Consider the following 24,909-nt stretch of genomic DNA (forward strand, 5'->3'; position numbering starts at 1 on the left):
CCTCAGGTGACTGTCTGTGTGGAGTTAGCACATTCTGCATGGGTTTCCTCCAGGTGCTCCAGTTTCCTCCCACAATCCAAAGGTGTGCAGGTAAGGTGAATTGGCCATCCAAAATTGCCCATAATGTTAGGTGCATTAGTCAGAGGTAAATATAGGTTAGGGGAATGGGTCTGGATGGGTTATTCTTTAGAGGGTCGGTGTGGACTTGTTGGGCCAAAGATTCTGTTTCCATACTGTAGGGAATCTAATCAGTTTGTCTCATCACATCCTCAAATAACTCAATAAGGCTTGTGAGGCATGACCTGCCCCTTACAAAGCCATGGAACAATATTAATCTCCCCCCAATCAGTGAGTGAGGATGCAAAGATCATTGCCAGAGGTGCAGCAATCTCATTCCTTGCTTTCCGTAGTAACCTTGGATATATCTGGTCCGGCCCTTGGGACTTATCTATCTTGATGCTTCCCAAAATTTCCAGCACATTGACTTTCCTTAATACCAATCTGTTCAAGCTTATTAACTTGGTCCACGGTGTTCTCACCATCAACAAGGTCCCTCTCTCCAGTGAATACTGAAGCAAAAAACTAATTTAGGGCCTCCCCTACCTCTTCAGACTCCAGGCACAAGTTCCCTCCACTATCCCTGATCAGCCCTAGCCTCTGTCTCTGATCACTCTCTTATTCCTCATGGATGTGTAGAACGCCGTTGGGTTTTCCCTAATCCTTCCCATCAAGGCTTTTTCGTGCCCTGTCCTAGCTCTCCTCAGTCCAATTTTGAGTTCTTTCCTAGCTACCCTGTAATCCTCAAAAGCTGTGCCAGATCCATTCTTTCTCAATCTTAGGTAAGCTTCCTTCTTCCTTTTGATGAGAAGCTCCTCTATTCTTGTCATCCAAGGTTCCTTCACCTTACCATTCCTTGCCTGTCTCAGTGGGATAAAGTTATCCAACACTTGCAAAAAGAAGGAATGGAAGTTGGTTCACAATTTGAAGATACTGAACTCAACAATGAGCCCAGAAGGTTGTAAACTGTCTAGCTTGAAGATGAGATGTTCTCCCTCCAGTTTGCACTGTGATTCTCTGGAGCATTGCAGCATGCCGAGGACAGACAAGTGGTCATGCCAGCAAGATGCTGCATTAAAATGACCGGTTAAAGGAAGGTCGCGGTGAATTTTGTATATGGACCAGAGGTGTTCTGCAACGCGGTCACCCAGTATGTGTTGAGCTTCTCCAATGTAGATTAGGCCACATTGAGTGCAGTGAATACAATATACAAATTTGGAGGACATACAGGTGAAATGCTGCTTCATCTGGAATTACTGTTTTGGTCTTTGGATGATGGGCAAAGAGGAGGTGCGATTACATTGGATGATGCTATGGAAAGGGTATCTGGTCGAGGAATGGTCTAGTGTGTCCTGGAGGGAACGATCCCTGTGATATACAGACAGAGGGAGTGAGGGGAATATGTGTTTGGTGGTAGTGTTCTGCTGGAGTTGTCTGAAATGGCGGAGAATGACCCTTTGACTACGGAGGCTGGTGGGATGAAAAGTGAGAATAAGGAGGACATGATCACACTATTGTGAGTGGGCAAGGGAGTATGGTGATAGGTCTGATGCAGTTAAGGGCCTGGTCAACCACAGTGGGCAGGAAATTTTGGAAAATGCATCGTCTGAACAAACATGTTGTTGGTGAAGGAACTGGGAGAATGGGATGTAATCCTTGCACAACATGGGGTGTGAAGAGCTATAGCGAAGGGAGCTATGGAAAACAGTGGCTTTGTTGTGGATGACAGTGGACAGTTTATTTCCTGAAATGGAGAAGGAGAGGTCAAGGAAACAAAGAGAAGTGTCGACATGGACAATATGAATGTTATAGAGGGGTGGAAATTGAAGGCAAAAATGAAAACATTTTTCAAAGTTCAGTCAGAAGCGTGAAGTGGCACTGAAACAGTCATCAATGTATTGAGAAAAGAGTTGCGGGAGGGGGCAAATGTAGGACTGGAACAAGGATTGTTCAACATACTCCATACATGGAACTAACTGGGACCCATGTGGTTTCCCATAGCCACACCTTTGACTTGGCAGGAGTGAGATGAATTAAAGGAGAAATTGTTCAGTGAAAGTACAAGTTCAGCAAAGTGGAGGAGAGTGGTGGTGGCATATGTCCTAGTTATGATTAGATTAGATTAGATTCCCTACATCATGGAAACAGGCCCTTCGGCCCAACAAATCCACACCGACCCTCCGAAGAGTAACCCACCAGTCCCATTTCCCTCTGACTAATGCGCCTAACACTACGGGCAATTTAGCACGGCCAATTCACCTGACCTGCACATCTTTGGACTGTGGGAGGAAACCGGAGCACCCGGAGGAAACACACGCAGACACAGGGAGAATGTGCAAACTCCACACAGTCACCTGGAATCAAACCTGGGACCCTGGTGCTGTGAGGCAGCAGTGCCAACCACTGAGCCACCGTGCCGCCCTAAAACATCTCACAGTTTACAGAATTTATATAACTTAATGGAATGGACATTGTTGTATTTATATATTCCAGTCCTATTTCAAATGTTAAAAGCATGCTAAGTTCATAACTGCCCTACAATTGAAATGATACATACATGTTGATCCAAGGTACTTTATCAACATACAATTCTGTAATTGTAGCAATTACTAAGAGACAGCACGGACACATTACCTCTGATGGGTGAAAATAGTGCTAGTGACAATTCAAAACAGCTTAATGTTTGCAATGCAGGCAATGTAAAAACCTTCTTCCTCCAAGATCTGAGAGAGTTTTCTTCATCACCACATCATTGCGGTATTTGATTTTCCATCAAGTAAACACCATTAGCAAATCACTCGTACTTCTAATTGAATAATTATGCACACAGCCCATTAAGGGCCATGCAAAGTATCTAAGGTGAGGGAGAGGAAGGGGAAATAGGAAGGGGCTAAATCAAAATGGGAGACCAGAGAAAGCAGGAAATAAATATAAATCGAAATAGCTGATTCTATAATTTTCAGAATGAAAGAGAAATCTGTATCAGTCTTACCTGCCATGTCAATGGCGAAGGGTCTGTCTGGTCTCCAACCTGTGTACCAGCCGACAACATGCCCTTCTTTCACTATTGGGCGTTCATAACGTCGTCCACCAACCAATCCAACCGGCCATACAGACACTTTATAGGTCAGTCGCATCTGCAAAAGGTGCCATTGTATTGACATGCAGTCACACGAGACTCAGTGATCACCTTGAAGCAAGCACAGGAATAAAGCCAACACAATACTTAGTATTGTGTGCTGGGAGAGTGCATGACCCCATGGTCAGTAGCCTGCTGTCTTATGTGCTGACAGATTTGCATGAGAAGAGAATCAAACAAAGGGTATAGTGAACATCTGGCACTGTATCCGGTGACTTATTGAGGTCTTTTTCCACTCACTTGTGAGCCAGCATTTATTTATCCATCCCAAGTAGTCCCTGAGAATGTGTTGCTGAACTGCCTTCTTGAACTGTTGCAGTCCATGTATGGAGACCCACAATGCTGTTCAGGACAAAAATCTAGAATTGTGATCTGATGACAGTGAAGGAAAGGTGATAACCTTTCAAGTCAGGATGGTGAGTGACTTGGAGGAAAACTTGCAGTTGGTGGTATTGCCACGTATCTGCTGCCCTTCTCCGAATACATGATATTGGTCATGGGTTTGCAAGATGCAAGCCTTGATTAATTTCTGAAATTCATCTTGGACATGGTATGCACTGCTGCTGCTGAGGGTCAGTAGTGAAGGAAGTGAACTTTGTGGATATGGTGCCAATCAAGTGAGCTGCTTTGTGAAGCTCACTTGATGGTGGTGTGAAGCTTCTCAAGTATTATTGGAGCTGCACTCATCCAGGAACTAAGGAGTTTTCTATCACAATTCTGACCTGAGTAAAGTACATATTTTGACTGGTAGTGAATATGACTATGGTTGGATTAACTAATCTGTGAGACAGCTCTTCCAATTTTAGGTACTATTCCACAGGTGTTACTAAGGACGGCTTTGCAGGGTCAATGCCAGGCTGCCTGTTCGTTTTTATTTCTTTTTTGAGACTTTCTCAAATTGAGACTTGCTCAGTTATTTCACAGGTTAGTTAAGAGTCAACCACATTGCTTGAGTCTAGAGTTGCATGCAGGTCAGACTGGGTAAGGGTGACAGAATTCTTCCCTAAAGGACATCAGAGAACAAGATAAGTGTTTAAGCTGCGCTCATCAGATGTGAAAATCACACTCGGATGCCTTTTCAAAAGGGCTGTTGGGAAAAAAAGTGCTATAGCCAGGTAGCTTATCTAGGTTTTGTTTAAACTGTATATTATACTGCTATACACAGTTTGACAATCTGGAACTCAGGGCACAGACAGAATGTACTTGGTAGCAGCAAACTCAGAGGTTGTTCATGGCCCAGTGACTGATGGTGTAGTTGCTGTGATTGTGTCGAATGGGTGAAGGAGTATTTCTCTGGGTTCATTATATTCATCATATAATCAAAAGGAGTCATGTTGTTAACGTTTTAAACCCCAAAACTCCCAGTCATTATTCAGCACTTAAAACCATAAAAGCCCAACTATAATTCAGCACCACTCATGATTCAGCAGCTAAAACTGTGTAACTTCCACACATGATTCAGCACTTTAAATTGTTAAATATCCGTGAGTAATCAACAATCTCCACTGCTCTTTCCAATATATTTTGACTACTAAAATGTTTAGTACTTCTAATTTGAGATGAGGTATCCCTTGTCCTCTTTAAGACTGACACTTAATGCAGGTCTACACTGATTAAAATACTATATTCATTGCTTCTACCCCATAATTGAAGCCAATTGCAGTTTTTCTTGTTGCAACTAATCTTATCACTGAACTGAAATGGCTCAAGAATGGCAAGGGCATAAAACGTACCCTGGGTGAGAGATTTCAATGAACACCACCAGGTGTGGCTCAGCAGCAATACTACTGAGCAAGCTGGTTGGGTCCTAAAGGACATAGCTACTAGACTGGGTCTGTAGCAGGTGGTGGGGGAAAACATACTTGATCTCATCCTTGCAATTTGCCACTTGAAGATGCATCTATCCATGATAATATTAGAAAGAGTGATCACCGCACAGTCCTTGTAGAGACGAAGTCCCATCTTCACATTGAGAATAACCTCTATCATGTTGTGTGGCACCTTCACCGTACTAAATGGGACAGACTTCAAACAGATCTAGCAACTCAAGACTGGGCATCCGTGAGGCACTGTGGGCCATTAACAGCAGCAGAATTGTACTCCAGCACAGCCTATAACCTCATGGCCCGGATTCCCTAATCACCTATTACCAACAAGCCAAGGGATCAACACTGGTTCCATAGAGAGTACAGGAGGGCATGGTGCGAGCAGCACCAAGCATACCAGAAAATGACGTGTCAACCTAATGAAGCTACCAAACTTGCATGCCAAACAGCAAAAACAGCAAGTGATAGACAGAGCTAAGCAATACCACAACCAATGGATCAGATCTAAGCTCTGCAGGCCTGCCACGTCCAGTTTTGAATGGTGGTGGACAATTAAACAACTCACTGGAGGAGGAGGCTCCTCAAATATCCCCATCCTCAATGATGGAAGAACCCAGCACATCAGTGCAAAGGGTAAGGCTGAAGCATTCGCAACTATCTTCAGCCAAGTGTCGAGAGAATGATCCATCTCTGTCTCCTCCAGTAGTCCCAACATTACAGATACCAGTCTCCAGCCAATTCGATTCACTCCATGTGATGCCAAGAAACATTTGGAGACACTGAATGCTGCAGAAGCTACGGGCTCTGACAACACTCTGGCAATAGTACTGAAGACTTGTGCTCGAGAACTTGCCACTCTCCTAGCCAAGCTGTTCCAGAACACTGGCATCTACCTGACAATGTGGAAAATTGCCCAAATATTTTCTGTACATAAAAAGCAGAACAAATCCAACCTAGCCAATTACTGCCCCATCACTCTATTGTCAATTATCAGTAAAGTGATGGAAGGTCTCATCAGCAGTTCTATCAAGCAGCACTTGCCTAGCAATAAACTGCTCATTAAGGCACAGTTTGGGTTCCATTAGGTCCACTGAGCTGTGGACCTCCTTACAGCCTTGGTTCAAACATGGACAAAAGACCTGAATTCCAGAGGTGAGGATGAGAGTGACAGTCCTTGACATCAAGGTTGCATTGGCTGGGTATGGCATCAAGGATCCCTAGCAAGACTGGAATCAATGGGTATCAGGGGGCAAACTCTCCAGTGGTTCAAGTCAAACCTGACACAAAGGAAGATGGTTGTGGTTGTTGGAAGTCTAGTTGACTCAGCTCCAGCTTACTCCTTCAGGAGTTCCTCAGGATAGTGTTGTTGGCCCAACCATTTTCAGCTACTTCATAATAACCTTCCCTCCATCATACGGTCAGAAGTGGGGATGTTCATCAATGATTACACAATGTTCAGCACCATTCCCGACTCCTCAGACACTGAAGCAATCAGTGTCTAAATGCAACAACATCTGGACAATATCCAGGCTTGGGCTGACAAGTGGCGGCACAGTGGCTCAGTAGTTAGCACTGGAGCCTCACAGTGCCAGAGACCTGGGTTCGATTTCAGCCTCGGGTGACTAACTGTGTGGAGTTTGCACATTCTCTTTGTGTCTGCGTGGGTTTCCTCCGGGTGCTCCAGTTTCCTCCCACAATCCAAAGATGTGCAGGTCAGGTGAATTGTCCATGTTAAATTGCCCATAATGTTAGGTGATTTAGTCAGAGGGAAATGGGTCTGGGTGGGTTAATCTTCAAAGGGTCGGTGTGGACTGGTTGGGTATGTTTCCACGCTGTAGGGAGTCTAATCTAATCTAATATCTGCTGCCCTTGTCCTTCTAGATGGAAGTGATCATCGGTTTTTGAGGATCTTTGGTGAATTTCTGAAGTAATCTTGTAAATAGTACAGACTGCTTCTACTGAGTGTCGGCGGTGGAGGAAGTGCATTCTTGTGGATAAAGTGACAATCAAGCTGCTGCATTGTCCTGGACGGTGTCAAGCTTCTTGAATGATGTTTGAGCTGCACTCATCCAGGCAAGTGGGAGTATTCCATCACACTCCTGACTTGTGCCTTGTAGATGTTGGACATGCTTTCAGGAGTCAGGAGGTGAGTTACTTGCCACAGTTTTCTCCGGGTGCTCTGGTTTCCTCCTACAGCCCAAACATGTGTAGGTTAGGTGAATTAGCCATGTTAAAATGCCCATAATGTTAGGTGCATTAGTCAGAGGGAAATGGGTCTGGGAGTTATCAGTGACCAGAAACCCAATTGGATTCAACACATAAAATGCAGTGATTCTTGCAGCCACTGCATTTGTGTGGTGAGTCCAATTGAGTTTCTGGTCACTGGAGGGCTCAGTGATGGTAACACCTTTTGAATGTCAAGGAGCAGTGGTCACATTGGGGATGGTCATAGTCTGGCATGTGTGTGGAAACAGGCCCTTGTGGCCCAACAGGTGCACACCCACCCTCCGAAGAGTAACTCCCCCAGACCCATTTCCCTCTGAATAATGCACCTAACATTATGGGCATTTTAGCATGGCCAATTCACCTGACCTGCACATCTTTGGATTGTGGGAGGAAACCCACGTGGATATGGGGAGAATGTGCAAATGCAACACAGACAGTCGCCCGAGGCTGGAATCGAACCTGGGACCCTGGTGCTGTGAGGCAGCAGTGCTAACCACTAAGCCACCGTGCTGCCCCCTAAAATCCCTGCAGTGTGGAAGCAGGCCCTTTGTCCCATTGAGTCTACACTGACTCACCTCCTACACTATATGGAAACACCACCACTTTCAAGTCCCCTCCAAGCCATTCACCATCCTGACTTGGAAATATATCAGTATTTCTTCACTGTAGCTGGGTCAAAATCCTGGAATTCCCTCCCTAATGGCATTGTGGGTCAACCCACAGCAGTTCAAGAAGGTAGCTCACCACCACCTTCTCAAGGACAACTAAGGATGAGCAATAAATGCTGGCCAGCAACCACAACCACAAAATGAATAAATGAAAAAAAAGCATCTGAGGAATTTAAGGCTGGCACAATTACAATTTAAGGCTGGCACAATTACATATCCCTCCAAACCCTTCCTATTCATATACCCATCCATATCTGGATGGGTATATGAAAAGGAAGGGTTTGGAGGGATATGGGCCAAGTGTTGGCAGGTGGGATTATCTTGGGTTGGGATATCTGGTCGGCATGGATGGGTTAGACCGAAGGAGATGTTTACATGCTGTACATCTCTATGACTCTATGAATGTAGTAATGGATGATCTGGAGTCTATGACTCCCAATGCTTATCAGCAATGGATTTTCACTTAATTGTATATGTTATGTAATTGTGAACATGGTTTTAATTATCTTCTTGAAAACTCCAGTCCTTCGACAATGGTGTGAACATTGAACATACAAGGTATATGAATCAACTTTCAAACATTGCATTTGTGAATGAACTGGCGTCAAAAGAGATATCAGCAGTCATTTAATATAGTTTAACTTTGAATTTACATCACAGGGACAGACCGTTCAGCACAACCAGGTCATGTTAGTGTTCATGGTACACACAAGCTGCTTCCCAATGGAATGCATCTGAAACCAATGAAGATAATCGAACGCATGCAAAATCACACTCTCAAACTCACAAAAAATCTTAATTCAGACCATCTTGAGGGAACACTTTTTCCACAGCTGTGACAATATGTGAAACAGACCAACTCTGAGCCCTGTGATATTCTGTTCGTCAATCTTCTCTATTCATTTTGATCTTGTCCAAGGTGGACTCTGTACCTGTTGCTCAGAAGCATTTCAACAACTGATACAAACTATTTTGAAATCAGATTGGATGGCCTTAGGAACAGGCCAGTATGTTACTCTATATCCTGGGCAGTTAAAGGCTCTACTAATACTATGCTTGTCTTCCAGTAAAATTACTGAGCTCTGACATTGCCAGCAAGTGTGTTCTAGAGGCATTGGACCCAATCTTTACCCACATGTCAGGGTCTTTATGACATATAATAGTGGTGACATGGTTGCCATTAGATTAACCTTTCATTCCAAATTTTCATTGAATTGAAATCCACCCACTGCCATGGTGGGATTTGAACCCAATCTCCCAGAACATTATCCTGGAACTTTGGGCATTACCACTACACCAGTACTTTCCAATCATTGGCAAAGTGCTGTAGTTAGTGCTATCAAGTGGAACTTTCACAATAATAACCCATTCATTGACCTTGGTTTGGATTCTGCCATGGTCACACAGCTCCTGACCTCATTATATACATTTTCATTAATCTGTTCAGAAATGTCTGCCACACATCTGGACTCGAACCCACATCTTATTGCACATAGGCAGGGACACCAACCTTGCATTACTAAGGGGCCTTCTGACCGTATTAAAGCCTAGATTCAAACATGCTGCATTCCAGAAATGAGGTGAAATTGATTGCTCTTTGATAAGGTCATACTTGATTGAGTAAACCATTAAAGAGCCCTCAAAAAGCTGGAGTCAAGGAGAAATCTACGCTGTTTGGAGTCATACCTGGCACACTAACGAAGATGGTTGTGATTGTTTGAAAATTAATCATCTCAAATCCAGGATTACACCGCAGGAGTTCCTCAGGGTGTGCAGTTTCGGCTACCACACTTTTAGAAGGACATGAAGCTTTGAAAAGGATGCAAAAAGAGATTTACCACAATGTCGTCTGGAGTGTATTAACTATAAGGCAAGGTTGAACAAACTTGGATTGTTTTTGCAAGAGTGTTGAAGCTGAAGCTGATAGAAGCATATCAAATTATGAGAGGCAAGGTTAGAGTGGATGTGGATAGTTAGAGCCTTTCCCTCAGGGTAGAAATGTCAAATAATGGGGGGCATAAATTTAAAGTGGAAGAGGGAAAGCTTAAAGAAGATGTACAAGGCAAATTTTTTACGCAGAGGATGGTAGGGGCCTGGAATGTGTTGCCGGGAAGGTGGCAGAAGTATATAAAATAGCACCATTTAAGAGGCATTTAGACAGATAGATGAACAGGCTGAGAATAGAGGAATATGGATCATATCATAAAGTCATAGAGTCACACAATATTCTAAAAGTGGCCTAACCAATGTCTTGTGCAGATGCGACATGACCTCCCAACTCCTATACTCAATGCACTGACCAATAAAGGCAAGCATACCAAACACTTATTCACTATCCTGTCTACTTGAGGCTCCAATTTCAAGGAACTACAAACCTGCAACACTCCTAGGACCTTACCATTAAGTGTATAAATCCTGCCCAGATATGTCTTTCCAAAATTCAGCACCTCACATTTAGCTCAAATAAACTCTATCTGCCACTCCTCAGCTCATCAGCACATCAGATCAAAGTCCCATTGTACTCTGAGGTGGCCTTCTTCTCTGTTAATTACATCTCCAATTTTGGCGTTATCTGCAAACTTACTAACCATACCTCCTACGTTCACACCCAAATCATTTATATAAATGCCAAAAAGCAGTGGACACAGAATCAATCATTTCAGCACACCTGCTGGTTACAGGCCTTCAGTCTGAAAAGCAACCCTCCGCCACCACACTCTGTCTTCTAACTTTGAGCCATGTGCAAGGAGATGGGATTCATTTTGAATGGCTACATGGTAAGCACAGAAATGGTGGGCTGAGGGGCCTGTTCCTGTGTTGTACTGCTTTGTGTTCTATGTTCTAGTATCTTAGGTCCAACCTTCTTCAGCTGCTTCATCAATAACTTGCCTCCACCATGAGATCAGAAATGGTGATGTTCACTGACGAGGCCGCAATGTTCAGCACCATTTGTGACTATTCAGATACTGAAGCAGTTAGTAGTTGAAAGCTGCAAGGCTTGAATAACATTCATGATTGGGCTGACAAGTGGTAAACAACATTCATGTCACACAATTGACAGGCAATAATCTACCCTAATAAGAGACAGAATCTCACCATCCTCCTTAGACTTTCAATGGCAATACTATTGCTGAGTGTCTTTCATATCCTGAGGCTTACCATTGATCAGAAGTGAACTAGACCAGCTATAAAAATTGAATTGCAAGAAGAACAGGTCAGAAGCTTGCAAATTATATAGCAGTTAACTCATCTTCTGACTCTTAAAGCTCGTTCACCACCAATGAGGAGTCAGGAATGAAATGGAAAAGTCCCCACCTGAATGAATGAATGAATCTCCAACAGTACTAAATCCCAACACCAAGATGCACTGCAGAAATTCATCAAGGTTCTTTAAACTGCACCTTTTACTTCCATGACCTCTATTATCTAGAAGTTGAAGGGCAGCAGATACATGGGAACACCACAACCAGCAAGTTCCCCATCAAACTACTTACCATCCTGACTGGAAATATACTGCTGTTCTCTCCCTAATGGAATTGTGGATCGACCAACAGCACAAGGACTGCAGAGGTCCAAAACAGCTCACCACCACCTTCTCAAGGGCAACTAGAGATGAGCAATAAATGCTGCTCTCTGCTAAACAGCATTCTGTTCCTTTGCTAAAACAGTGTGATTCCAGCATGTTTTGTTTGGCCCACAGAAATGAAAGTTGTTTTGGGTGATGAGTACATTGTGACCACATGTTCTAGTCTCTAATACAGAAGAGCCAGTGTTGGTTTAAAGAGTCGCCGCAAATGATTGTTAACCTGTTCTTCTCTCCATCTTGCAATAATTCATAGAATCCCATAGTTTGGAAGCAGGCCATTTAGCCCATCGAGTCCACACCGACCCTTCAAAGAGCTTCCCAACCAGATCCACCTGCCCTTCCCCCATCCCTGCACTTCCCATGGCTAACCCACCTAGCCTGCAGATCCCTGGACACTATGGGGCAAGTTAGTGTGGACAATCCACCTAACCTGCACATCTTTGGACTGTGGGAGGAAACCAGAGGACCGAAGGAACCCCATGCAGAGATGGGGAGAATGTGCAAAATTCACACGGACAATCGCCGGAGGTTGCAATCAAACCTGGGGTCCCTGTCATTGTGAGGCAGCAGTGCAAACTGCTGAGCCATTATGCCATCCTATCATTGCACTTGTGAGTCAGAGGTCCAATATTACGACCAAATAATCTCAACCTTGGAAAGGAGCTCAATGAAAGATGATAATGGGCTGTATTTTGTCATTCCAGCACAAGGAAAACTCATACTGGATGGGAGCAGGGGAATGGAATTTCAAAATACTACCTGATTTCCACCTGGTCACCATGGGGCATAAGGAGGAGGCATGGAAAAGGTATGTAAGGAGAGAAATTTAGGGTATGGAGGAGGCATTAGGCATATGAATGATACATTGGTGATTTGGAGGACACTCTGGTAAAATTGAGGAGAATTGGAGATATGGAGGATGCATGGGGGATATAGAATTGACATGGAGGCATGGAAAGGGTATGCAGGATATGGAAGGGACATGGGTATATGCAGACGACATGTAGGCCTAAGGAGGCATGGGGGATATGTAGGGGACATGGAGATATTACAGAATTTGGGAGATATGTAGGGGTCATAGAAATGTAGAGTTAGGTGAGGATATATAAAGGATATAGAGAGGCCTTTGGAGGTGCATGAGTGATGGGGCAGATGAACAGTGAGGACTAGAGTACCCCAGACATGTGTCTGGAATATGGAGATACGTTCTGGGTGGAATCTTGCTGCCATGCCATCTGTGTCCACTTCTGATCTCATCTCAGGGGGCTGTAATGCTCACGCCAAAACCACTCTGCCAAAAATTAATGTGTGTAGTGGTAGAATCACTCAGAAAGAGGCACAGATCACGATATTGAGAAATAACCTGACTTGTGTGTCCTACCTAGGTAAAGAGAGCAGGGCCAAACGTTATGGAGTGCAGAAAGACTTGCATTCACATTGCACCTTTTACAACCTCAGGATGAAACAAAGTGTTTTACAGCCAATTAAACATTTTTGGAGCATTGTCACTGCTCAACAACACCCAATATGCAAACAATAAACTCCCACAAACAACAAGATGATGGACTGCAGGATACTGTATGATATTGTGCATTCAGCAGTGAGGATGGAGAATGCCGAAATTTAATGCCTTCCCTGAAAGCTGTTATCAACAACAATGCAACATCCCTCCATTGAGCACTGAAGTGTCAACATACATTTTTGTGCTCACAGGCTGGAATGGACTTGAACCTATACCTTTCTAATACAGGAGAGAGTGCAGTCTGTGGACTTACAGCTGATACTCTAATGTAAGAGGTAGATAAAAGATAGCAAAGCAAATGGAGGTGACATTTCTTTGAATTAAACTGCAAGGGAATGGCACAGATACCGAGATTGAAACTATTAGCTTCCTTTCTGAGACAGGTACAAATGTACCAAAGTACAAATTACTTTTGGAGTTCACTCACTCTTATAAAATTAAATGTGGCACTCAATTTTCACAGTGATGATTCCAGAACAGTAAAAAAGTAGTACTGAATGGCTAAGGATGGAATGTTGGTAAACAAATGAAAGAACCCCTACTTAGTGTCTCAGGATTTGATGGGGCCAACCTATAAAGTATCAGTTTAACATCATTCATCATCCTGTGATGATCCTGTTGTGGTAGGTTGATGTGTTAGTCTAGATTATAAGCTGCAGTCCTAAAATGGGAGTATGGGGCCTCAGCCTTTTGGATTATATCTGTGAGCCAAACTGACTGGTAATAAAAAAATCTAATACTGTGAGTAGAAAAGCCCTCACCAGAAAAATAGTTCCCATATGAACTGAACTTTCTTTCAGTTCTGAAGAAAAGTCATACCATACTCAAAACATTAACTATTTCTCTCTCTGCAAATGCTGCTGGACCTGCCCAGTTTTTCCAGCATTCTCTGTGTGTGTTTTATAGGATATTCATTGAAGTACAGGATGTAGGCATCACTGGCAAAACTGGTATTCATGAGTCACGTCTAACTGCCCTTGAGAGATTTGTGATAAATCAGACTTTAGCAAGTTTTGAGAAGATTTGTAGCTCAGGTTGAGGTTCTGGATGTAGGTTTGCTCGCTGGGCTGGAAGGTTCATTTCCAGATGTTTTGACACCCTACTAAGTAACATCTTCAGTGGGCCTCCGGTCGAAGCACTGCTGATGGTTCCTGCTTTCTATTTATATGTTTGGGTTTCTTTGGGTTGGCGATGTCATTTCCTGTGGTAGTGTCATTTCCTGTTCTTTTTCTCAGGGGGTGATAGATGGGGTCTAACTCGATGTGTTTATTGATAGGGTTTCGGTTGGAATACCATGAATAGCCTATTAGAACATTTCAGTGGTCACTTTGCAGAGAATTTAGACTCGCATGTTGGTCAGACCAGACAAGGATGGTGGATTCCCTTTCTTAAAAGACATACTGACGCAACTGGGTCTTTATGACAATTCGGTAGTTACGGAGCCACCATTAATGAGATAAGATGTTTATTTCAGGTTTTAGTTAGTTAATTGAATTTAAGTCCCCTCAGTTGTTGTGGTGGGATTCGAATCTGTGTCATGAATCATTTATCCAAGGTGGCTCAATGATTGGCACTGCTACGTCATAGCGCCAGGGACCTAGGTTCGATTCCAATCTCAGCTAACTGTCTGTGTGGAGTTTGCACATTCTTCCTGTGTTTGCGTGGGTTTCCTCCGGGTGCTCCAGTTTCCTCACAGAGTCCAAAGATGTGCAGGTCAGGTGGATTGGCCGTGCTTATTTGCCCATAGTGTCCAGGGATGTGTAGGTTAGGTGCATTAGTTAGAGTAAATGCAGCATAATAGGGTAGGGGATATAGTCTGGGTGGGATACTCTTCGGAGAGTCGGTGTGGACTTGTTGGGCTAAATGGCTTGTTTCCACACTGTAGGGATCCTATGAGCTCTCTGGATGGCTACAAACCACAATGCTATTAGTCCTCGATAGTATACTAAAACAGATTAAGAAATTTTTGGAATTACAGGCTGATGTGATGGAAATGCAGGCTCTTCTTGAGCTGGATGGTTTAGCTGGACTGAGTTGACTTTTCTCATCTCAATTTTTCACATGGCATTTAGCAAAATGCCTATCCAATAAATTCTTCCTACTTCTCAATCTGCAATGCAATGAGATCCGATGTAAATTGAAAGTGACCAAGCGGGGATTCACCAAAATTAGCTGTTCGGCTATCTAGGAGGAAGGTTGGACGTTGAGAATTGGTATAAATAGCAGAGATCTCTGTAAGATATGAAAATGTTTCAGCTTTCTTTCTCTCTCAGAATATAGAGGTTTCGATTTTTAGGTGTCACCTAATTCTCATTTTTCGACCTAGGGTGGATTTCCACTGTGCCAATTTTTACCCCTCAATCAACATTACAGAAACAGATTACAACATTCTTTGTGGGATCTTCTTGTGCGCATCTTTCCTGGCATATTTCCTACTGTGTGAAAGTGACACTGTGATCCTAACTCTGTTCTTGCATCATTTAAGATCCTTCATCAATTCACATTAACATTTTGAAAAATCTGATGAATGTGAATGAATGTAGCCACATATTAGGTAAACATCCAAATTCTAGATATGGTTTCATATCATTTCCATATCGACAAATTAACATATTAAATGAACCATAGGGACCTAATGGACAGAGTGGCCTCCTCCTGTAATGTAATGGTACAATGGCTTTATGACGACAGTCAATGAAGCAAAATAAGTAATGCAAATGAAATCTAGAATGAGGCAGCACAAAAAGAGGCCATTCTGCCCATTATGCATGTGCTAGCTCTGAAAAAGCTACACAATTAGTTCCACGTCCCTGTGAATTTTGCTTTTTCAACTAAAACCAACAATGGCTAACCAAATGTAGTGATTGGAACCAGGTAAACCTCATTGTCTATGAGGTCCTTGATTGAGACTGTCAAAAGCGTTATACAGCATGGAAACAGACCTTTCGATCCAACCAGTCCAGGCCAACCATGTTCCCAAACTAAATTAGTCCCACCTTTTGACCTTGCCCATATCTCTCCAAACCTTTATTTATGAACTTATAGAAATGTCTTTTAAATGCTGCAACTGCACCTACATCCACCAATTTACCTGGCAGTTCATTCTACAAACAAAACACTGTGTCAGAAGGTTGCCCTGCATGCCCCTCTCATCTCTCAGTTTAAAAATATGGCTCTGAGTTATGAACTCCCTGACCCTTGCAAAAAGACCCTCTCATTAACCTTATCTATGCCCCTCATGATTTTATTAACCTCAAAAGGTCACACCTCAATCTCCCATATTCCTGAGAAAAAAGTCCCAGCCTTGCCAGTCTATGTCAACCTGGACAATCAGGAAATCCCTGGCTGATCAATATAAACAGGAAATTTAGAATTTCCTCAGTTCAAAGGACTAACTGCAAGCTGTCAAGGACTCATGCCCAAAATTTTGACTCTCCTGTTTCTAGGATGCTGCCTGACCTGTTGTGCGTTTCCAGCGCCATACCTTTCGACTCTGATCTCCAGCATCTGCAGTCTCACTTTCACACGGCCAGTGTACTGTGCACAAGTAAATAAAGGGTGACTTGGTGACAGGATATCACCTCTGTGCAGTTACTTCTGTGGTGACAAGAAAAAAAAAATACGTGCCTGAAGAGCATTCATCTGCAACAGTCATTTTGGAGTTGAGGTAAGCATTTCTGGAATCATGCCTTTATTTGTGAAGCTTGACTTGTTTGCTTCTGCTGTAAAAAACTAGGCCCAGTATGTGGAAAGAATGCGATATTTTTTTCCAAGTAAATGATATTGGGGCAGATGAAAAGCTACAAGTAATCCTTCTAACTGCATGCGGACCCACTGTATTTTGGGTTATAAGGGCCTGAACTTTCCCAGAGGCACCAGACACTAAAACCTTCCAACAGTTGTCAGAGTTGGTTCAGGAATGTTATGATCCCACACTTCCGCTAATCCTGAGACGCTATCAGTCTAACTCAGCTGTTAGAGAGCTGATGGAATCCGTATCAGGAATTTTGACAAGGTTAAGATGACAAAGTTAAGAGGGATGTGATTTTGGGTTAACCCTGAGTAAGATGCTGAGAGACCATTTGGTATGTAGGATTAATGATGTAACCATGTAGAAGCGCATCTAGAATTCAAACAGGCACTGCAACTAGTTTTATTCAAAAATACCGCAAGTGTAGTATAAGAACTACAGGACATCCCAATGGAAATGGCCACCCTCACCTATCTGACTGAGCTTGGGGAACACCACTTGAACGTAGGCAATCAGAATCTCATGCAGTGCATATCCTGAAGCCGAGCCTCAGTCAAGTGGCTAAAAGGTTCATCAGGATCTGGGCTGGCAAGCCATTGTCGTTGCTGCCATATGCAGACTCAAGACAGCAAAAGAATCCTACAGGGCCTGACTTGAGTAAAAAAACTCATAGACCAGTACCCAGGAAATTGCACACCCTGGAACGTCCCTCTACAGTGTGGGATGGAATAATTAAATTGCTTAGTGACTACCAAATCACAACTAATTAAAGTTAATATTTGGTTAAATGGTCACTCAGTTCCCATGAAGGTCAATACTGGCACAGCTGTTTCCATGGTTGCACAGCTGTCTTTAACAAGATTCACTTGCATCTCCAACCCTTAAGTTTGCACAATACCTCAGCCACACTGAGAACATACACTAGGGAACCATTGCTGATTAATGGCTCAACTTTGGTTCAGGTCTCCTATGAAAAGCAATTGGTGCAGACAATGAGATGTCATTTACTAACAGGGAATTTGAATATTTCCTAAAGTCAAATGGCATTCGACACATAAGGACAGCTCCATGCCATCTATCATCCAATGGTCTAGAAGAAAGAGTAGTCCAAATGTTGAAGGCAAGCTTAAAGAAGCGGCCTACAGCGTCACTTGATACCAAATTGTCCTGATTCTTGTTTGACCATGGGACACATAACAACAGGCATAGCTCCAGCAGAATTAAACCTGCAGCAGCAAAAATGTGATATTCCCAGACCTGTGGGTGGGGGATGGGAGTTGGGGGGTGGATTGTGTGGAGGTTGAGGGTGAAATGGGAGCTTGAATGCCAATGGCAGCCACAGGTCTGCCATTGGCATTCAAGCAGGAGATTTATAATCTCCAGTTCAGGACACGGACTCTGAGCTAGCTGCTCACAGACAGTGTACTGTGCACAAGTAAATAAAGAGTGACTTGGTAATGTGATACTGGCCTCTGCGGTTATTTCACCAATGAAGAGAGTATTAAGTTGAAAGCAAAGCATACAAGGAAGCAAAAGTCAACAATATTCCTGAACACTGAGATACATTCAAAGTCCAGCAAAGGAGGACTAAAACAATAATAAAGAGGAAAAATAAATTACAAAAATAAATAAACTAATGAGGAATATAAAAACCAACAATAACAGCTTAGAATTATAGAATCATAGAATCCTAGAATCCCTACTGTGAAGAAAGAGGCCATTTGGCCCATCGAGTTTGCACGAATCCATTGAAGAGCATCCCACACAGACCCACTACCCATTCCTCTAACCCCATATAGGAATTTTTACCATAGCTAACGCAACTCGGCTGCACATTCCTGGATGCAATGTGACAATTTGTTTTAAGTAAATCCACAAAAAGGAAGAGAGAAGTCATGTGAGGAAACTTCTTTTCAGCATTTAGCCCAACAACCCTCTTAAGAATCTTGTATGTTTCAATGAGATCATCTCTCATTCTTCTAGACCCAACTGAGTGGAGTCCCAACTGCTTAGTCTTTGCTCATAAGACAACTTTTCCATACCAGGGACCATCCCAGTGAATCTTCTCTGAACTGCTTCTAATAAAATGATATCTTTCATTAAATAAGAGAACCAAAATTGCTCTCAAAACTCCAGGTGTGATCTCACCAGCACCTCATACAGCTTCCTGAGACATCCCCACATAAATAGAGAGAAAAGCTGCAGAAATGGTGGATGAATACACATTAGTACATACATTGAAATCTACTTTCCGACAGCAATTTCATTGCATGAGGGATAGAAATTGGGAAAGAGGCAGATTCTTCATTGAAAAACAAAAGGTGGATCACACTGGGAACAGTTCACCACAGGTGAAAAATGAAACCCGAGATGGCAGAAAAGAGGTGAAAAACCTCGGATGATTTCACTGCAATAATGTAGGACATACAAAGTCACAGTGCTGATAAAAGGCACTGGGAAAAAAAGGTATGGTAATAAAGGCTAAACGAATAGGATTAATTAAAACAGTGAAGGAAATCCCTAGAGAAGTCAAGGAGCTATAGGGGACTCCACAGCCTAGTCATAGGCTGGATAGTAAGATAGTGCCCGATCGTTTCAAAGACTTCACCTGCGTGGTTAAGATTTACTCAGGTAGAACAGGGAGGTAGATAAAGAAGTTAAAGTATTGAGAGATATTGGAGCTGGTATGTCTCTAATAGTAAGAGATAAAAATATTTGCACTTCTTCTGAAATATTGCCTAAGACAGTGGTAATCTGTTGGATAAATGGATAAATGGATAGAGGAGTAGTCTTCCCCTGTGTAAGATAAGGCTAGAAGGTCCAATCAAGACTAGGGAAGTGATAGTGGGAGTGATGGAAAACTTGGCTATTTCAGGAGTACAGCTTATTCTTGGAAACAATATAGCTGGATTAGAGATGGGAGTGATGCCCATTACAGTGGATGAGTCTACCATATTTCCGGAGGCAATTCCATGACAGAATGTCAAGGCAAAAAGATTGTGGAGAAGTTCCTTGCTTTCTTTACCCATCATGGATTATTGATTTTCAGTCAGACCAAGGGTCCAATCTTACTGCTGAATTATTTAAGGAGGTCGTAGACAGTTTAGGCATCAAATACTTTAAATCAAGTGCATACCAACCTGAATCCCAGGGAGCACTGGAAAGGTGGCATCAGACCCTAAAGACAATGTTGAGGGCTTATTCAGGATTACCCAAATGACTGGGATAAAGGTATCCCATTTATATTATTTGCTTTTAGGGATGCTTCAAATGAATCAACACAGTTTACTCCATTTGAATTGATATTTGGACACGAAGTAAGAGGGTATTTAAAATTAATGATGGAAAATTTGATAGGTCTGAAGTCAGAGACCTCACAGTTGGATTATGTACCTGAGGTGAGAGAAAGATGAATTAGGCAACATTTGAAGGTGCCACAGCACCTCATGAAGCAAGAAGCAGATAAGAAATCTAAAATTGATACGTTTGTCCCTTGGGATAAAGTATCAGTGCTGTTACTAAGATCGCTTCAAAACAAGGTTTAGTGGTCCCTATCAGATTGAGAAGAAATTAAGTCAGGTGCATTGCCTAGTAAAGATACCAGATAGGAAGAGAAATTATTGGGTACGTCATGTGAACATGCTGAAACATTACTATTACGGGAAAGGGAATAGGAGACAAAGGTATTAGTTACTGCCACTCAGAGTAAGGAATCAAATCCACATGATTTAGATTTTGATGTGCCTCAGAATAAATAGAATAATGGGGAAGTCCTTAAGGAATGAGAAAGATAGTGAGCTATCTGCCCCAGGAACAGAGAACTGAATTGAAATACTTTTCACAGTGCTATGAGGACCTATGTAGAAATAGAATGAGGAGGACTAATGCCATAGCACATAGAACATAGAACAGTAAAGCACAGTACAGGCCCTTCAGCCCTCCATGTTCTGCTGGCCTTTTATCCTATCTAAGATCAGATTAGAGTGGTACTGGCAAAGCACAACAGATCAGGCAGCATCCAAGCAGCAGGAAAATTGATGTTTTGGGCAAAAGCCCTTCATTAAGAATAAGTACCCACTTCTGCCTACTCTAAGATCAGACCCTTGATTTTACTATCTTCCATGTGCCTATCCAAGAGTAGCTTAAATGTCCCGATGTATCTGACTCTACTACACCTGCCAACAGTGCATTCCACGCACCCACCATTCTCTGTGTAAAGAACCTACCTTTGACATCTCCTCTAAACCCTCCTCCAATCATCTTAAATTTATGCCCTCTCGTGATAGACATTCCTGCATGGGGAAAACGTCTCTGTCTATCTGCTCTATCAATGCCTCTCATCATCTTGTACAGCTCTATTGTGTTCTCTCAACCTTTCTTCATAAGACCTGTCCTCCAGTCCAAGCAGCATCCTGGTAAATCCTGGTAAATCTCCTCTGCACCCTCTCTAAAGCTTCGACATCTTTCCTATAATGAGGTGAACAGAACTGAACACAATATTCCAAGTGTGGTCCAACCAGGTCTCTAGAGAGCTGTAGCATAACCTTGTGGCTCTTAAACTCAATCCCCCAGCTAATGAACATCAACACACCATATGCCATTTTAACAAGCCTATTAACGTGGGTGGTAACTTTGAGGGATCTATGGACATGGACCCCAAGATCCCTCTGATCCTCCACACTGCCAAGAATCCTGCCTTTAACCCTGTACTCTGCATTCCACACTATCCACAACTCCACCAACCTTCGTGTCATCAGCAAACTTACCAACTCACCCTTCCACTTCCTCATCCAAGTCATTTATAAAAATCACAAATAGCAGAGGTCCCAGAATCTATCCCTGCAGAATACCACTGGTCACCGAGCTCCAGGCTGAATACTTTCCATTTACCACCACCCTCTGTCTTCTATGGGCAAGCCAATTCTATATCCAGACAGCCAGATTTCCCTGTATCCCATGTCTCATTACCTCTGAATGAGCCTGCCATGAAGAACCTTATCAAATACCTTGCTAAAAATCATGTACACCACATCCACTGCTCTACCTTTATCAACATGTTTTGTCACATCCTCACAGAATTCAGTAATGCTTGTGAAGTATGACCTGCCCCTCACACAAGGCCACGCTGACCATCTCTAATCAAACAAATATTTTTCAAGTAATCATTAATCCTGTCTATCAGAATCCTCTCTAATACCTTGCCCACCACTGACGTAAGACTGACTAGTCTGCAATTCTCACGGTTATCCCTATTCCCTTTCTTGAACAAGGGAATAACATTTGCCACCTGCTAATCATCAGGCACTACTCCAGTGGACTGTGAGGATGCAAAGATCATCGCCCAAAGCACAGCAATTCTTCCCTCACTTCCTATAGTAACCTAAGGTATATCCCGTCTGGCCTTGGGGATTTATCTATCCTTATGTTTTCAAAATTTTCAGCACATCCTCCTTCCTAACATCAACCTGTTCAAGCATATCAGTCTGTTTCTCGCTGTCCTCAGAAATGTGAAGGTCCCTCTCAGTAATGAATACTAAAGCAAAGTATTCATTAAGGACTTCTCCTACATCCTCCAACTCCAGGCGCAAGTTCCCTCCGATATCCCTGATTGGCTCTACCATCACTCTGGCCTTCCTCTTGTTCCTCACATAAGTGTAGAATGCCTTAGGGGTTTCCTTAATCCTACCGCTAAAACGTTTTCATGCCCCCTTCTAGCTGTGCCTAAGACAAATCTTCAGTTCCTTCTTGGCGACCTTGTAACACTCTAGAGGCCTGATCCTTGCCTCCTCAACCTTACATAAGCTTCCTTCTTCCTCTTGACTATATGTTCCACATCCCTTGTCACCCATGGTTCTTCCAACTTACCATCCCTTCCTTGCCTCAGTGGGACAAACTTGTCCAGAACAATCAGCAAGAGCTTCCTAAACAATCTTTACATTTCTGTTATGCATTTCTCTGAGAGCCTATGTTCCCAATTTAGGCACCCCAGTTCCTGCCCAGTAACATTGTAACTCCCCCTCCCCCAATTAAATACTTTCCCATACCGTCTGCTCCGATCCCTCTTCTTTCATGTAGAACGAGGTTAATATAGGGAATGCTGCTCCAATAAAACAATACCCCTCCAAGCTTAATCTTCTGAAAGCAGGGAAGGTTCAGAAGGAAGTAAAAGTAATACTCCAAGAAGAGTCAAAGCGAGTGAAGTTTGCTGATTCTGTTGATTCCCAAACCTGATGGTACTAAACAATTCAGTGCAGATTATCAGAAAGTTAACACTGTGACCAAATCTAAGTCATACCCAATTCCAAGGCTGGAGGATTGTGTGGAAAAAGTAGGACAAGTTACTTACATCACAGAAAGTCAAAAAGTGTGGTGCTGAAAAAGCATAGCAGGTGAGGCAGCATCTGAGGAGCAGGAGAGTCGACATCTTCGGAATGTGGAGAGGGATAGGGTCTGAGAGATAAATAGGGGGTGGGGCTGGGGGTAAGGTAGGTGGGAAGATGATAGGTGGCTGAAGGTGGGAGGTAATTGTGGTTGGTCGGTGTGTAGGGTGGAGCAGATAAGTGGGAAAGAAGATGGACAGATAGGACAGGTCACAAGGGCAGTGCTGCGTTGCGGGGTTGGATCTGGGATGGAGTGGAGGGGAGGGGAAATTTGGAAACTGGTGAAGTCAATATCCTCTTTGTGACTTCTTCAAAAAACTCAATCAAGATTGTGAGACATGATTTCCCATGCACAAAGCCATGCTGACCTTGCCTTTCCAAATACATGTATTCCCTCCTACAACTTGCCCACCATTGATGTCAGGCCCACCGGTCTATAGTTCCCTGGTTGTCCTTATCACCCTTCTTAAAGAGTGGCATCATGTTAAGCCAATCTCCAGTCCTTCGGCAGCTCACCTGTGACTATCAATGATGCAAACATCTCAGCAAGAGGTCCCGCAATCACTTCCCTAGTTTCCCACAGAGTTCGAGGGTACGCATGATCAGTTCCTGGGGAATAATCCACTTTTATGTGTTTCAAGACATCCAGCACTTCCTCCTCTGTAACATGGACATTTTTCAAGATGTCGCCATCTATTTCCCTACATTCTATACCTTCCATGTCCTTTTCCACAGTAAACACCAATGCAAAATACTCATTTAGTATCTCTCCCATCTCCTGCAGATCCTCACAAAGGCCGCCTTGCTGATCTTTGAGGGGTCCCATTCTCTCCCTAGTTACCCTTTTGTCCTTAATATATTTATAAAAACCCTATGGATTCTTCTTAACTCTACTTGCCAATGCTATCTCATGTCCCCTTTTTTCCCTCCTGATTTCCCTCTTAAGTACACTCCTACTGCCTTTACACTCTTCTAAGGATTCACTCAATCTATCCTATCTATACCTGACATATGCCTCCTTTTTTTAACCAAAATTAATTTCTTTAGTCATCCAGCATTCCCTATACCTACCAGCCTTTCCTTTCACCCTAACAGGAATATACTGTGTCTGGAATCTCATTATCACATTTTTGATGACTTCCCATTTTCAAGCTGTCCCTTTACCTGCGAACATCTGCCCCCAATCAGCTTTTGAAAGTCCTTGTCTAATACCATCAAAATTAGTCTTCCTCCAATTTAGAACTTCAACTTTTAGATCTGGTCTTTTCCATCACTGTTTCAAAGCTAATAGAATTATGGTTGCTGGCCCCAAAGTGCCCCACTACTGACACCTCAGTCAACTGCCCTGCCTTATTTCCCAAAAGTAGGTCATGTTTTGCACCTTCTCTAGTAGGTACATCCACATACTGAATCAGAATTTTTTTTTTGTACAGAATTAACAAATTCCTCTCCATCTAAGCCCTTAACACTATGGCAGTCCCAGTCCATGTTTGCAATATTAAAATCCCGTCTCAATACCACCCTATTATTCTGACAGATAACTGAGACCTCCTTGCAAATTTTGTTTCTCAATTTCCTGCTCACTATTAGGGGGTCTATAGTACAATCCCAATAGGGTAATCATCCCTTTCTTATTTCTCAGTTCCACCCAAATAACTTCCTTAGATGTATTTCCAGGAATATTCCCCCTCAGTACAGCTGTAATGCTATCCCTTATCAAAAACGCGAATCCCCCTCCTCTTTGGCCTCCCTTT

At 42.9% G+C, this 24,909-nt stretch overlaps 1 protein-coding gene across 1 annotated transcript in view; it reads right to left on the reverse strand.

Annotated features, from left to right (window-relative positions):
* Positions 1–24,909, reverse strand: part of b3gat2 (beta-1,3-glucuronyltransferase 2 (glucuronosyltransferase S)) — a 113,118-nt gene that overhangs the window by 47,314 nt on the left and 40,895 nt on the right. Inside the window, exon 2 of the mRNA XM_043681835.1 lies at positions 3,050–3,194. Within this exon, the coding sequence (XP_043537770.1) occupies positions 3,050–3,194 (145 nt within the window). The remainder of the gene's footprint in view (positions 1–3,049; positions 3,195–24,909) is intronic.

Source organism: Chiloscyllium plagiosum, chromosome 3 (assembly GCF_004010195.1).
Source record: "Chiloscyllium plagiosum isolate BGI_BamShark_2017 chromosome 3, ASM401019v2, whole genome shotgun sequence".
In the NCBI taxonomy this organism is placed as follows: Eukaryota; Metazoa; Chordata; class Chondrichthyes; order Orectolobiformes; family Hemiscylliidae; genus Chiloscyllium; species Chiloscyllium plagiosum.